The 16,590-nt window shown below is 47.6% G+C and overlaps 1 protein-coding gene across 4 annotated transcripts in view; it reads right to left on the reverse strand.

Moving 5' to 3' along the window:
• The window catches only part of SLC2A9 (solute carrier family 2 member 9), a 242,496-nt gene that overhangs the window by 26,340 nt on the left and 199,566 nt on the right, over positions 1–16,590 (reverse strand). For 3 of the 4 annotated variants that reach the window (XM_070791806.1, XM_070791804.1, XM_070791803.1), the window contains one exon: positions 16,076–16,203. In XM_070791806.1, coding sequence (XP_070647907.1) covers positions 16,076–16,203 — 128 coding nt within the window. Of the gene's footprint in view, positions 1–9,914; positions 9,993–16,075; positions 16,204–16,590 lie in introns of all 4 variants that reach the window. The other variant, XM_070791805.1, reaches the window with a different exon arrangement.

Raw genomic sequence — 16,590 nt, forward strand, 5'->3', positions numbered from 1 at the left:
CAGCAAAAGTTCAGAGGAGAAGGCAGTCTAGTAATCTCCTTAGGGATCAAGGGAGCCTGGCCCAGTCCATCTAGAACACTTTGCAGGAGAGGAGATGCCGGGAGCCAGTGTGAGGAACTCCGCCCATGGCAAAGGTCATGAGGAAGGAGGCTCGGCATATGCAAAGGCGGGATCGAGCCTCAGGAGTCCCCCTGGAAATTCTTGAGCATCTACCCCCCAAACCATAGTCTGCCTACTTCACTGCTTTGTGCTCTCACCTACACCTCTGACTTTACTGGGGGCTGTCCCCCACCACCATCTCTCTCTCTGAAAAACAGTTAACTTACAGCTCCAGTTAATAAAAATTCCTGGGCATGACAAGTGTTTTAGTTCACAAACTCCTTTGGGAGTTCTCTAGCCTGCCTGAATAGGTTCTTCCGGCCACATGTGATTGTTCAGAGCCTCCCAACTGTGAGAGGCATGAGATGTTCTAAACTGTCTAAATACAGATTCCTTTGAGCAGTTAAAAGATTGATTAGAAATTGTATTGGTGAAAGGTTTTTCACTTGTTGGGCCAATGTTTGCTGCTAAGTTTCCATATCCCTTGCCTACTGTGTCCCTGGGAGTGTATTGATTAATATAATTGGTGTATAGGAATGTAAGTAGTAGCTTTAATGTTTGTAACCTTGGACCCTTGAGTTAATTCTTTTCTTGTTATAGCCCACCACACCTTTGCCCTATAGGAATGCAACTTTATCTAGTGCTTTCGGAGGGTGGTGCCTGACTTTAGAATAATCACCTTTAGAGAAAAATAAGTTTTCTGAAGAAAGGATCATAAAATGTTAACAGGCCTCCTGGCCAGAAGATGATGTAAGTCACCTAAACTTTTGCATATGGTAAGTTTGCAGGAAGAAAGCCTGGCTTACCGCTGACTCTACCCCTTCCCCCATTATACCCTATGCACAACTTAAGGTATAAAAACTACTTTGGAAAATAAAGTGCGGGCCTTGTTCACCGAAGCTTGGTCTCCCCATGTCGTTCTTTTTCTCACCTTCTGGCTGAATTCCCATCTGGAGTGTGGAGGCTCATCAAGCCTACTAATTTTGCCTGGGCTTCTAAGATCTGACCAGGGAAGGCTTAGTGTCTCCTCTCCTTCGGGAGAACGGGAGGACGCCTGTGCCCATGTAGGTGATGCAAATTCCTTGTCTTGGAATTTTATTGGCTTTCCACGTAAACCAAGTTATTCAGCCTCTTTTTTTCACTGAATTTCTTCGCTGAGCTATCCTTATTTAACCACTCTTTATATGTTTAATTCTATCGTATCCCGAGCGCCGAAGCCATCTCCCCTTCAAATTCCCTGGATGCACTGGGGCTGGACCCCGGCAAAGAGAGAAAGAGAAAGGAGGGGGAGAAGGCAAGCTTTGGGAGGCCATGTGTCCCAACAGCTCAGGTAGTAAGGGATGGTGCAAGTTTCTGGGGTTTATCATGGTTGATCTTTCTGTCCTGTCTCCTCTTTCCAGGTGATCCTAAGATCTCACAACAGGAAACAGCCTTCCCACAGTGATCTTGACAGCAACTGTCCCTTAGCATCTGTGGGTAGACACTGTGCTGAAGCCTTGACTTTGTCTCTTATTCTTTAGAGAGCCCCTGCTGCAAAAGTGGGGGCAATTCTCTTTTTTTATAAACATGAAAATTATGGCTTGGAGGGCAACCGAAGTTGGACAAAGTTTGACCAGCCTGCTCTTTACCAAACTTTGCTGTTGTTCGGTCTCTGTCATCTCTGACTCTTGGTGATCCCATGGACTGCAGTGTGCCAGGCTTCCAAACTGGTGAGCTGCAAAGCCAGGATTCAAGGTCAGGTTGTCAGACCCCAACGTCTGTGGTTTCTTCTTGTTTCTCATTTGTACCTGGAGAGTGGCCAAGATGGTAGTGGCCAAGATGGTGTAGAAAGACCCTGAGCTCACCTCCTTTTGGGACGACACCAAAGCCATAACTATCTGCAGGGCAACCATCAATGCAAAAGCCTGGAACCTACAAGAAAAGATCTTCTACAACAAAGACATAAAGAAGGAACCACAATGAGATGGATAGGAGGGGTGAACTCATGATGTGAGTCTTTGTACCTAACATAGTACCTGGCACATAAGGGCAATGAGAACAACCACCCATCACAGCAGCTACCACTTATTAAGCCTTGAGTAGGAAATGGCTACCCATCCCAGTATTCTTGTCTGAAAAATCTATGGACAGAGGAGCCTGACAGGCTACAGTCCATGGCGTCAGAGAGTTGGACACGACTGAGCGACTAAGCATGCATGCGATTTGTATGTTGAAATTCTATCCCCCAGTACCTCAGAGGGACTGTATCTGGAGACAGGGTCTTTAGGAGGTGATAAGGGAAAATGAGGTCATATAGGCGGGCCCTGATCCATGGTGACTTGTTGCCGGGGACCAGCCCCGGCTGATCCAGGGAATTCGAAGCGGGGACGGCGTCAGCGAAGATCAGGAAACAATTGCTTAATTAAACGTTAATTAAGGATATAAAGAGTAATAGAATGAGGATAGCTCAGTAGGAAAATTCAGTGGAGAAGAGAGGCTGAAATAAGGATAGCTCAGTGAGGAAATTCAGTGTAGAAAAGAGGCTGAATAATTCAGCCAGAAGGTAAGAGAAAGAACGACATGGTGAGACCAAGTTTCGGTGAACAAGGCCCGCACTTTATTTTCCAAAGTAGTTTTTATACCTTAAGTTATGCATAGAGGATAATGGGGGAAGGGGTAGAGTCATGCAGTAAGCCAGGCTTTCTTCCTGCAAACATATCATATGCAAAAGCTTAGGTGATTTGCATCATCTTCTGGCCCGGAGGCCTTTTTCTCTAAAGGTGATTATTCTCAAGTCAGGCGCCAGCCTCCAAAAAGCATTAGATAAAGTTGCATTCCTACAGAGCAAAGGTGTGGTGGGCTATAACAAGAAAAAGAATTAATTCAAGGGTCCCAGGTTACAAACATTAAAGCTACTATTTAAACCAATTATATTAATCAATACACTGCCAGGGACACAGCAGGTAAGGGATATGGAGACTTAGCAGCAAACATTGGCTCAACAAGTGAAAATCCCTTCACCAATACAATTTCTAATCAATCTTTTAACTACTCAAAAGAATCTGTGTTTAGACAGTTTAGAACATCTCCTGCCTCTCACAGTTGGGAGGCTCTGAACAATCACATGTGGCCGGAAAAACCTATTCAGGCAGGCTAGAGGATTTCCAAAGGAGTTTGTAGGTTAAACACTGTCACACCCAGGAATTATTAACTGGAGCTGTAAGCTAACTCTTTTATCAGAGAGGTCGTGGGGGACAGCCCCCCGTAAAGTCAGAGGTGTAGGTGAAAGCACAAAGCAGAAAGTAGGCAGACTCTGGTTTTGGGGGTAGATTGCTCAAGAATTTCCAGGGAGACTCCTGAGGCTTGATCCCGCCTTTGCGTGTGCCAAGCCTCCTTCCTCATGACCTTTGCCAGAGGCGGAGCTCGCTCCCCGCATCTCCCCCTTTTTTATTTCTTAAAACAGCCAGAGGCAGCTCAGTCTCGAGCTTTTGAATGCTCTGCCGAAGAATCCTGACAATACAAGGAAGAATGATTATGAGAAGCAAAATTAGAACTAAAGATATTAGACAGAATGTTTTTTCCAGAAGTAAAGTTAGAGAAGGTGTGAAGTAAGTCATTAGCTGCTCCAGCGGTGGTAAAATCCAGTTGACAGTGTTCCAGGGTCTGTATTTGATTATGAAGTTTCCCTAAGCCAATGTCAGAGCTGTTCCAAACACCTGAAATATGATTTGTAATTTTTTTCATTTATAATCTGTCTCGTTTACCTTTAAAGATGTCACGCATATCCACCAGTAATCAGCGTGGCAAGACAGAGCCATTTTCACTTTTAAAGCCTGTAACTCAGTCCCAATATGCATTATTGCCTCTTTTAAGGCCTCTACTCTCATCTCCAATTTTCTATCTATAACTTTCTGTGTTGCTAGAGTTAAAGAAACATTTTTAGACATGGTATCAACATATTGGGCAGTATGCACTTGTTGAGTCAATGATATTGCTGCCACAGTAACAGAAGCGGGGAGCGAGCTCCGCCTCTGGCAACTTGTTTTCTTTCAGTTCAGTTCAGTCACTCAGTCGTGTCCAACTCTTTGAGACCCAATGAATTGCAGCACAGCAGGCCTCCCTGTCTATCACCAACTCATGGAGTTCACTCAAACTCATGTCCATTGAGTCGGTAATGCTATCCAGCCATCTCATTCTCTGTTATCCCCTTCTCCTCCTGCCCCCAATCCCTCCCAGCATCAGGGTCTTTTCCAATGAGTCAACTCTTCACATGAGGTGGCCAAAGTATTGGAGTTTCAGCTTTAGCATCAGTCCTTCCAATGAACACCCAGGACTGATCTCCCTTAGAATGGACTGGTGGATCTCCTTGCAGTCCAAGCGACTCTCAAGAGTCTTCTCCAACACCACAGTTCAAAAGCAGCAGTTCTTCAGTGCTCAGCTTTCTTCACAGTCCAACTCTCACATCCATACATGACCACTGGAAAAACCACAGCCTTGACTAGACGGACCTTTGTTGTCAAACTAATGTCTCTGTTTTTTAATATGCTATCTAGGTTGGTCATAACTTTCCTTCCAAGGAGTAAGCGTCTTTTAATCTCATGGCTGTAATCACCATCTGCAGTGATTTTGGAGCCCCCCAAAATAAAGTCTGACACTATTTCCACTGTTTCCCCATCTATTTGCCATGAAGTGACGGGACCAGATGCCATGATCTTAGTTTTCTGAATGTTGAGCTTTAGGCCAACTTTTTCACTTTCCTCTTTCACTTTCATCAAGAGGGTCTTTAGTTCCTCTTCACTTTCTGCCATAAGGGTGGTGTCATCTGCATATCTGAGGTTATTGATATTTCTCCTGGCAATCTTGATTCCAGCTTGTGCTTCTTCCAGTCCAGCTTTCTCATGATGTACTCTGCATAGAAGTTAAATAAGCAGGGTGACAGTATACAGCCTTGATGTATTCCTTTTCCTATTTGGAACCAGTCTGTTGTTCCATGTCCAGGTCTAACTGTTGCTTCCTGACTGCATATAAGTTTCTCAAGAGGCAGGTCAGGTGGTCTGGTAGTCCCATCTCTTTCAGAATTTCCCACAGTTTATTGTGATCCACATAGTCAAAGGTTTTGGCATAGTCAATAAAGCAGAAATAGATGTTTTTCTGGAACTCTCTTGCTTTATCCATGATCCAGCGGATGTTGGCAATTTGATCTCTGGTTCCTCTGCCTTTTCAAAAACCAGCTTGAACACCTGGAAGTTCATGGTTCACGTATTGCTGAAGCCTGGCTTGGAGAATTTTGAGCATTACTTTACTAGCATGTGAGATGAGTGCAATTGTGTGGTAGTTTGAGCATTCTTTGGGTTTGGAATGAAAACTGACCTTTTCCAGTCCTGTGGCCACTGCTGAGTTTTCCAAATTTGCTGGCATGTTGAGTGCAGCACTGTCACAGCATCATCTTTCAGGATTTGAAATAGCTCAACTGGAATTCCATCACCTCCACTAGCTTTGTTCATAGTGATGCTTCCTAAGGCCCACTTGACTTCACATTCCAGGATGTCTGGCTCTGGGTGAGTGATCACACCATCGTGATTTTCTGGGTCACAAAGATCTTTTTTGTACAGTTCTTCTGTGTATTCTTGCCATCTCTTCTTAATATTTTCTGCTTCTGTTAGGTCCATACCATTTCTGTCCTTTATCGAGCCCATCTTTGCATGAAATATTCCCTTGGTAGCTCTAATTTTCTTGAAGAGAAATCTCTAATCTTTCCCATTCTGTTGTTTCCCTATTTTTGTTTTTTTCCTCTATTGTTTTCTTATAAGAAGAGGCTATTAGGACCAGACATGCCCAGAAGGAAGGCCATGTGAGGATACAGGGAGAAGATGGCTGTCTACAAGCCTCAGGAGAGAGGCCTCAGAAGAAATCAGCCTTGCAAAAGCCTGTGTCTCAGATGTGAGCAAACAACAATTCTGTTGTTTAAGCCCCCTCGTCTATGGAACTTTGTTATGGCAGCCCCAGAAAGTGAATACAGTGGCTCTCGATTATTGCTGACATGGCTCCCAGAAGGGCTCTAGAATGGAAATGGTTCATTTATGGAGACTACAACAAACAGAAGTTGATCCCATGAGAGGGTCCCAGTGGGGTGAGCTTGTGAGTCCAGCATTTTTCCAGTGCCTTCATCATTGCCAGGGGAAGCCCCAAGAACCTGGCTCTCTTCCTTCGCTCCCATCCAGAAAGGAAATTTAACCATTGTCTTCCCTGGCTTGGGTCAGGAGGCTGACATTTCCTTAAATCTAAATGTGGCCTCCTGACCAGTGTCTCTGTCAGTGTGGCCAGCAGGGCCATTCAGTCTGAGTCAGAGTCATGCCTTCAAGGCTTCCTGAACAATCCCTGAAAACCCGGAGACCCTGGGGAAGCTCTAGCTGGTAGAACTCTGCTTCCACAGTCCACAGAATTCTCCAGGCAAGAATTATGTCCATGGGCATAAGGAAATGTGTATACTATGATGCCAGGTGAGAAAAGTAAAAACCAAAGCAAAAAAATTGGTTCTAATTTTTATAAATATGAAAAATTACCAGTATTTGAAGGAAGGGTAGGAAACAGCATCATTAACCCATAACATGAGTGTTTTCACTTCATTTTCTTTATATTTTCATAGTTTCTACAGTGCACCATGTATAATTAGAATTGCCTCCTAACTATATAAGGGCTTCCCTGATAGCTTAGTTGGTAAAGAATCCACCTGCAATGCAGGAGACCCCGGTTTGATTCCTGGGTTGGGAAGATCTGCTGAAGAAGGCACAGGCTACCCACTCCTGTATTCTTGGGCTTCCCATGTGGCTCAGCTGGTAAAGAATCTGCCTGCAGTGTGGAAGACCTGGGTTCGATCTCTGGACTGGGAAGATCCCCTGGAGAAGGGAAAGGCAACCCACTCCAGTATTTGGCCTGGAGAATTCCATGGACCGTATAGTCCATGGGGTCACAAAGAGTCGGACAGGACTGAGCAAATTTCACTTTCACTTTTCCTATCTATCATCTATCTTTCTATCAGTTGTCTTCTGTTATTTTTTTGGTGAAAATCTGCATTGTTGCTTTATGTCTGTGTTTTAAATTTACACAAACAGTACCGGGCCACAGACTCCACTTGCTGCTTTACTTCTTTCTCCCCTGGGTTTAGATTCACACATCTTCTTGATGAAGATTGAGCTTATTGCTTTTCACTGACACATAACTTTGGTACTGCGTACCTACTATGCTTTATTTATGCTTCCCCCAAGGTGTGGCTACTCAGGTTACCTTTCATCCCTTGTTGCCACAGATAGTACTGTAGTTAATATCCCTGTACAGTCTATCTTACATACCTTTGCAAAAATCTCTGGGTGGAGTTTGGGGTCACAGGATATATGGATACTTAATATTAATTGGGCTTCCCAGGAGGTGCTAGTGGTAAAGAACTTGGCCTCCAATGCAGGAGACACAAGAGACGCAGGTTCAACCTCTGGGTCGGGAAGATCCCCTGGAGAAGGAAGTGGCAACCCACCCACTCCAGTATTCCTGCCTGGAGAATTCCATGGGCAGAGGAGCCTGAGAGGCTACAGTCCATGGGGCTGCAAAGAGTCGGACACAACTGAGCGACAAAGCAATATGATTAATTGGCACTAGAGTGCAAAATCCCACGGAAGGAGGATCCTGGTGAGCTGCAGTCCAAGGGGTCGCTGGGAGTCAGACACGACTGAGGGACTTTTTACTTTCATGCATTGGAGAGGGAAATGGCAACCCACTCCAGTGTTCTTGCCTGGAGAATCCTGGGGACAGGGGAGCCTTGTGGGCTGCCGTCTATGGGGTCGCACAGAGTCGGGCACAACTGAAATGACTTAGCAGCAGCAGCAGCAGAGTGCTCCACCAGGGTGTGAGGGCTCCTATTTTCCTAGGTCTCTGTCAACACTTGGTATTCTCCAAGTGTCTAATTTTGACAGCTGGGCAAATACACAGAGGTATATTACTAAGGTAGTTTGCCTTTCTTTGATTTAAACAAGTTGCTTCTCTTCCCCTGTGTTACCATGTGCTTCTTGTCTGGGAACTGCCCTTTCCTATTTCTGTCCCTCTCCTAGAGGGACTCATGCTCTTTTATTGTTGACTTGCAGGAGGTCCTTCCTACTCTAAGGGCTAATCCCTGATCAGTTTAGAGGTCACACATGGCTTCTGTCATCATCTGTAGAATCCTTGACCTTGCCATTCCTCATTGGGTGGAAACCACCCCACCCCCCAACCCCCATTTTGATATAATTGGACCTGTCCCTTCTCTCCCCACTGTTTGTGCTGTTAGGGGTCTTGTTCATCCCCAGCCTGGGTCACAGAGATACCTTCCTACTTGGTCCTCTGTTTGATTTTTAGTTTCACTTTTCACATTTGGTTCTTGAATCCATCTGGAATCGTTTTACACATTTCATCTATTTAGTCCCGGCTCCCTCTTTTTAAGTTTGAAAGTTTTTGCTTACACAAAGGGTTCAGTGGAGAGAACTATTAAAAAAGTTGGTGACCTATAAAATGCCCTCCCTCTAAATAGAAAGGAAGAAGGGCCCGAATATTTTTGGAAGGCTCTGTGCTTTGGAACTTCTGAACTGTGGAGCCAGGGTCATATCCATGGACATCCTGCCTGGGAACAAATCGACAATCAGCACTGCACTAATGGGCAACTGGGAAAGGGAAGGAACGAGCTGGGCTGAAGGTCAAGTTTAAGGAGGAAAGAAGGCCTGGCTATCAGGTGGGCCTCTCAAAAAGCCCTTGTTTTATGGATAAAATCTTCTGATGATGATGCCAATGGCAGTGTTGAAATCATAGAAATCTTCTGTGGACCAGTTCAGAGGTGTCTGAGTTCAACTTTGAAGGCAGTGCTGCTGATTGGCTGACATTGGTCTGTGACTAAAGGTGATGAAGACCAAGGATGTGTGATTGGTCCTGACAGCAGGTGACTGTCATCAGCTTGGCTATCCATCCAGCTGGGGCGATGCATCTGGGCCAGGTGCTGCCTTATGTAAGATCCTCCTCCCCACTCTGCAAAGTGGATTTACTCTGCTCCTGACTGCTCTCCCCACCCCATCCCCATCCTCCTGCCATCATCCTAATCTGACCCTGAGGACCATTTCCCCTGCAGGTGACAGATAACCACAGCTGCCAGGTCTCCCTGTCCACAAGCTGTTCTCTACCCGCTCAATCCAGCCTCTAGGCAGCCAGGATGAATCCAGAATGGTGAATACTGCTTGGTCTCTATCATTGTTTCCTAAATATCTGCATGACCGATTCTCCACCACAGTTACACGTTAGAATCATCTGGAACATTTTAAAAATACTGATAATTCCAACCCCCCACCCCTCCAAACTGATTCAGAATCTTGGTGATGGTGGTGGCAGGTCCCAAGCATTATCATTTATCTTACACACCCTTCCCCCTGACCCATGGATCTCATGTTTCTGGAGCTGAGAACCCCTGGTCTACAGGATCAAGGGCAAGTTTTCTAGCAGAGCATTCAAGGTCTAGTAGGGTCTACCAGGCATTTACTGAAGAAATATCAGATGCCTGACACAAAGGCCTGGCATGCAATTACTATTTGTACTTAGTATGTGAATATCCACTTTGTTTCCTGCTACTAAGTGTGTCCAGGCCCTTTTGTAATCTAGCAGGAGCCCTACCACCCCAGAACTGGCATTGCCTGACTCCTCCTAGGGGTCTCAGGGCCACTCTGTGCTCACCCTAGGGGGCAGCAGTCAGGGACTCAGCGTCACACCCACCGGGTTTCTCCACCTGGGTACCTCAGACCACACGTCCAAGCCTGGCTTCCAAAACCCACCTGTACTTCTTGTCATCAGCTGTGCAACACCTTGACTTTGGCTTAGGGAGACTGATTTGGGACTTCTGGCCTCCACAGCTAGAAGAGAGTAGATTTCTATTGTTTTAAGCCACCCAGTTTGTGTTAATTTGTTACAGCAGTCCCGGGAAAGGCACACACTCCCCATTCCTCAACTCTGTGTTACCACTTTGCTGACTTGCATCCCCTTCAGACTCCCTGAGGTCTCACCTGCTGAAACTCATCCACCTGTCTGCACCTTTATCATCCCTGCCCATGGCCTGTCCTCCGCTGTGACCCATGTGTAATAAAGCTTTGCAAACATTGTGATATACTCTCACAATAACTTTAGGAGGAAGCTCTGTTATCGTTCCCCATACACAGATGAGGAACAGAGGTCTGGAGAAATCCCAGCTCAGACAGCATATCAGCAGAGAGCAGGGACTCAAACCCAGGTCCTCTGATGACAAATCTTGAGCCCTCAACCTCTTTCCAGGCTTATTAAGTGCTACAAGCAAAGCTCCTAAAGTTGTGGCTCTCTTGCTGGGGAGCAGGGTAGGAAGATCCACGGAGTGATTGCCCCAGCCTCTCACTCAGCACGCAGAAGCATCAGGCAGCTGGGAGCCCAGGAGCACGTGGCGATGAGCAGGTCTGCTCTGCAGACGGACAAGAACCAGTGTTCATCTCAGTGCTGGGGAGAGTGGCCTCCAGGAGCCATGCCAGGGGCTTGATGCAGGATTCCTCAGGTCGGTAAGGGGGGTAGCCATGCCTGCTCTGACCACTAGCTCCTCCCCTAAATTGGTTCCTCCAAATAATGTGCTTGAGGAATTTGACAAGACCAAATCCACAATAGTTTAGATCCTTTGTTGTTGCTGTCATTTAGTTACTCAGTTGTGTCCAGCTCTTTGCGATCCCATGTACTATAGCCTGCCTGGCTCCTCTGTCCATGGGGATTTCTAGGCAAGAATAGTGGAGTGGGTAGCATTGTCGTTTGTTGGCAAAGTAATGTCTCTGCTTTTATTTTATTATTATTATTTTTTAATCCCCAACTGGACCTGCAGAACATTGTGCTGGAGGGTCACGGGCCAAATCACTAAGTTCCTTATTAATCCGTTTCAGCGCCATAGTCTGTGCTTTTCGTCTGGCTCCTCACTATCTCGGTGTGTGCTCGAAGGTCCGGCCAAAACTCCTGACTATCCTGGCGGCTGGGAAGGACTGTCTCTTCGTCTCACACCGGCTCTGCCAGACACAGGCGCTTGGTATTGAGGAGGCGGATCTCACGAGAACCTCGAGGCTGGTAACAGGAGCTGTGTCTCTGCTTTTAAATATGCTGTCTAGGTTGGTCATAACTTTTCTTCCAAGGAGTGTCTTAATTTCATGGCTGCAGTCACCATCTGCAGTGATTTTGGAGCCCCCCAAAATAAAGTCTGCCACTGTTTCTCCATCTATTTGCCATGAAGTGATGGGACTGGATGCCATGATCTTAGTTTTCTGAATGTTGAGCTTTAAGCCAACTTTTTCACTTTCCTCTTTCACTTTCCTCAAGAGGCTCTTTAGTTCTTCACTTTCTGCCATAAGGGTGGTGTCATCTGCATATCTGAGGTTATTGATATTTCTCCTGGCAATCTTGATTCCAGCTTGTGCTTCATCCAGCCCAGCATGTCTCATGATGTACTCTGCACAGAAGTTAAATAAGCAGGGTGACAACATACAGCCTTGATATACTCCTTTCCTGATTTGGAACTAGTCTGTTGTTCCATGTCTAGTTCTAACTATTGCTTCCTGACCTGCATACAGATTTCTCAAGAGGCAAGTCAGGTCCATCTAGTCAAGGCTATGGTTTTTCCAGTGGTCATGTATGGAAGTGAGAGTTGAACTATAAAGAAATCAGAGGGCTCAAGAATTGATGCTTTTGAACTGTGGTGTTGGAGAAGACTCTTGAGAGTCTCTTGGACTGAAAGGAGATCCAACCAGTCCATCCTAAAGGAAATCAGTCCTAAATGTTTATTGGAAGGACTGATGCTGAAGCTGAAACTCCAATACTTTGGCCACCCGATATGAAGAGTTGACTCATTGGAAAAGACTCTGATGCTTGGAGGGATTGAAGGCAAGAGTAGAAGAGGATGACAGAGGATGAGATGGCTGGATGGCATCACCGACTCGATGGACATGAGTTTGAGTGAACTCTGGGAGTTGGTGATGGACAGGGAGGCCTGTCATGCTGCAGTCCATGGGGTCACAGAGTCAGACACGACTGAGCGACTGAACTGAACTGAGCCATTTCCTACTCCAGGGGATCTTCCCAATTCATATATCAAGCCAGCATCTCCTGAATTGCAGGCAGATTCTTTACCTCTGAGTCGCCGGGGAAGCCCTTAGAGCCCCTGATGGTGTCATTTTCAAGCCTGTACTGGCACCTTTCACCCTCTGCATGGGGACACTGGTGAAGATGTGTGACTCTTGGCGGATATTGTAGAGTCCAGTGGTCAGGAATGCACACCCTGGAGGTGCAGGGCTTTCAGTTCCACTTCTGCCACTTGTTATGTTAGCTGGGCACTCTTGGCTAAGTGACTTAACCTTTCTATGCGCTTATTTGTCCAGCTGTGAAATGAGGCCATAATGGCACTTGCCACACAGGGCTGGTGGGGGATCAAATGAATTACAATACATACAGAGCATGGTAATTCTTGATCAATGTCAGCTCTGACTGTCTATCTGGCTGGTTTCCTACACTATTAGTGTCCTCTGGCTGCTGTAACAAATTATCATATATGTGGTGGCTTGAAACAACAGAAATGCATGCTCTCACAGCTCTGGCAGCCAGAGTCTGTAATCAGTGCCACTGGTGTTAGCAGGGCCACGTTCAAGTGTGTCCTGTGCCTGTCGTGGGTCCTTGACAGACGTTACCTCTCACTTAGCCATTCATTTGGTTGTGACCAGACCTCGGGCTACACAACTGGATACAACGCGGCTTAGGGCCTGTCCTGCAGGCTTTGGTCACCTTGTTCTGGAGACAGACACAGAGGTTCACCTTCATAGATCCCATAGTCTTGGCCTGTACAAGGGGGTGGGCTCTAAGGATTAGGTATGTAATGATGAGAATGCCCACCTCTGGGGGCCCTGAGACCCTTGTGCTTAGGGGACTCCAAGCAAAGGCTTGTTGACCGCCTGGCAGAGTTGCATTTAGGGGATTCACGGGGCTGGTGGGAGGGGTCCTCTGCCTACACTGAGATGGACCATGTCCTCACAAGCTTCTTGCTTTCCAGGAGACCCCATTGCCAGCTTTTCACGATGGGCTACATTGACCCAGTGGGCTCCTGCAGAGGGTCCTGCAGTTGGAATTCCTCCCTGAGCTCCTCCAGGCCACTTTCCTATATTCCCTGAATGGCTACAAACATTGCCCTGCAAGGTCAAGGTCAAGGTCAGGAGGTCCCTCTCTGGTGTGGGACCCACATCTCTCTCCAGCTCTAGGCCCAAATGCCAAAGGCAGTGACACGACCTGAGCCCGATGCCTCCCAGGGAATGGATCAGAGACCTGCCTTCCAGGCCTTCCCAGCTGTGTCTTTCTTTGCCAGCCCCTGCACTTCTCCCTGAACTGCCACAAGCCCTGAAACTTGTACCTGTAAAGAGTGATTCCCCCAGCCCTCCTGTGACACCTGTACCCTGATGCCTCTGAGAGGAACCAGCCAGTCTGGATGCTGTAAGACTGCCATGCACACGTGTATCACTTGTGCTGGTGGGGCCTGGCTCTGCAGGTAGGGGGCGCCACTTCTGCCCCTGAGCCTTTAAACAAGGCTGTGCCCTCCTTCATCTTGTCCCCTGCCCCCGACCAGGCTCTCAGCATCCCTATGACTTCTCTATGAGAGCATCCTGATAGCGCAAGTGGAAGCATCCACACATGTGGTGACAGTCTTGGCATATGGCTCTTATGGCATTCAGGGTCCTACTCTGCCCTGGCTCATCACAGCAGGGTGACCTAGCATGAACAATGATACCAGAAACCTCTCAGGCTCCTGGGGTTTCTAGCCAGGTGAGTGCCCAGCTGGAACTGAGTTGGTTGGAATGAAGGTGACCCCTAACACATCTTCAAAGCCATCAGAAATTGGGTTATTGTGAAAGGAGTGTGAAACCTGTAAAAACCATGATGGGAGAGGAAGTCTGTGGCTGTGACTGTGTTCTGACAGATTCTCACCAGCTCCTGGGCCTCGGGCAAGTCTCCCAAGCCTGCTGAGCCTGACTTCCCTCCCTGAGAAGCAGCCTAGGGCCCTGGTCAGGGAAGGACACAAACTTTCTGGCTCTTCCCCTTCCGGACACCAGGCAGCATGCATTTCTCCTTAGGTAAGGTGTGGCTGTGTGATTTTCACTCATGGGAGTTTGCCTAGAACACACATTACTGCCATGCCAAGGTCTTAACTGGCAGGTGTGAGACTGGCCACATTCCCTCCACCTGCCACAGGGCAGTTATTCCAGAAGGAGAGGGCTCTGCCAATCATCATTCCTAAAGCTCTGGGGCAGAAAGTGAAGTCACTCAGTCGTGTCCGACTCTTTGTGACCCCATGGTCTGTAGCCTACCAGGCTCCTCCATCCATGGGATTTTCCAGGCAAGAGTACTGGAGTGGGTTGCCATTTCCTTCTCCAGGGGATCTTCCCAACCCACAGATCGAACCCAGGTCTCCCTCATTGCAGGCAGAATGCTTTACCGTCTGAGCCACCATATGCTAGGGGGAAAAAAAAAAGATCTGGGGCAGAACCTCCGCTTAATCTAGGAATATGGGGAGCTGTGAGCTGAGAGAGAAATGATTGGGAGAGAATTTTCCTCATAATAATGAATATTTTACTGATGCCCAGCTCTGTTGGCTTGGGGCCAAACTGGGAGAAGCCATTGAAGGTGTGAAGTCAGTTGAACAGACTACTTGTTATCCTCTGAGAACAGCCAGACAAACGTGCCCTGAGGATGGAGTAGATGGATGTGGATTCCCTGGTCCATGGCCTCCCCGTGTTACCTATGTTTCAGAGATGCAGTGGCTGTAGCTAAGTCAGGATGCTTTACAAGTTACACAGTGGGGCAGCCCTTAACTCTGAGACTGAGAGGACAGAGCAGTAGATGGAGAATGCGGAAGAGGAAGAGGGGGCGGGGTGGAGCCACCAGTTTGAATGATGACTTGGAACCTTGGGCTGACTCCATCTACTCCCTGAACCTCAGCTTCTCTGTAGGATGGAGAGGATGAGAAACTGCAGTGCAGAGCTGCCTGAGGGCATCGTGAATTCATAAACCCCATGACGGGGGCCTGGTGCAGAGTAACTGGTCCACAACTGGGCATGCAGGAGTTCCCATCATGTGGGCCTGCCTGCAGCAGAGTCTCTGAAATGTGCTAGGCTTGGCGCCAGTCAAGCAACAGGCAGAGAATTAATGGAGGGGCTGCAGAGGGTTGAATTAAGCCCCCCAAATGGAGGGTGGGTTCTTGCTCAGAGGTTTCTGATGGAGTCTCACCTTCACCAGTGGTGTCACCTGCTCTCTGGGCAGTGGGGAGCCCTGGTGGGCCTTAGAGAAGGGAAGCCTGATCCTCCCTCCTGGAGTGCAGCTGGCCCCTTGCTCTGTGAGGAACACTTGTAAAGCCCTTGTCTTTTGTGTTCCTGGCCCTGGAGAGCTCTCTGATATAATTTATCTCCTCTCTTGTCTTTTTTCTCCTTTGGTTCCAGCCACACTGGCCTCCTTACACAAAAAGAACTTGTATCTGTTCCCTGAGTTATCATTCTCCTGTCAAAGGTGGTCACCCTTGGGACAATGACCCCCATTAGCTGTGGTGATGCTGAAGACAATGAGGATGCTACAGGCATGGCAGGGTGGCATGGGCACTGGAACCATGACATGGACCTTGTCTCACTCACACCAGGGCAAGTGCATTGCAGGTTTGAGATTCTCACCGAGGTTTCCCTGCAGACCTTCAGTGATGTGAATCTGCCCCCATGACAGCCCTTAGCACTCAAGGGCAACTCCCAAAAGATACAAGAGGGAGAAAGAGGATTAGAGTTTGGGCCAAAGCACATTTCTCCTATCCTCAGGCCAGCAGAATTTTCATTTGAGAGAGAATCAACCTCTGTGTTATGAATCATCCATCACTTGGAGGGGATCTCATGACCAAGAGCTCCCTTGTCAGTCTCACCTGAATGAATGGGAAGAGGAGGCCGATGGTGAAGTTGGAGAGCCAGTTGACGGTGCCCACCACGGTAAAGGCAGCTGGCCGCTGGGCTTGCTGGAAGAACTCGCTGGTCAGGATGAAGGGAATGCCACCTGCAACCAGAGCCAGGGCATGGGTTAATCACCCCAGGGAGGTCTGGCCACCAGCACCCATCTCTATTTGGCAGGGGAGCCCCTCCTGGTAAGAGGCAGCTCTGCCTGGGAGAGTGACACCTTTGGGCATGAGTGTTGGAATTATAGCCTGTAACCCCTAAAGATACACAAACCATTTCTCTGACCTGGTCCTCCCAAATGAGAGATGATTCATCTTCTAGGCTCTCCCATCTCAGTTTGGGAATCACTAGGTTGGACTTCCCAGGTGGCAATAGGGGTAAAGAACCCGCCTGCCAATACATGAGACATGAGAGATTCGGGTCCGATCTCTGGGTTGGGAAGATCCCCTGGAGGAAGGCATGGCAACTCACTCCAGTATTCTGGCCT

This window comes from Bos indicus, chromosome 6 (assembly GCF_029378745.1).
Source record: "Bos indicus isolate NIAB-ARS_2022 breed Sahiwal x Tharparkar chromosome 6, NIAB-ARS_B.indTharparkar_mat_pri_1.0, whole genome shotgun sequence".
NCBI lineage: Eukaryota > Metazoa > Chordata > Mammalia > Artiodactyla > Bovidae > Bos > Bos indicus.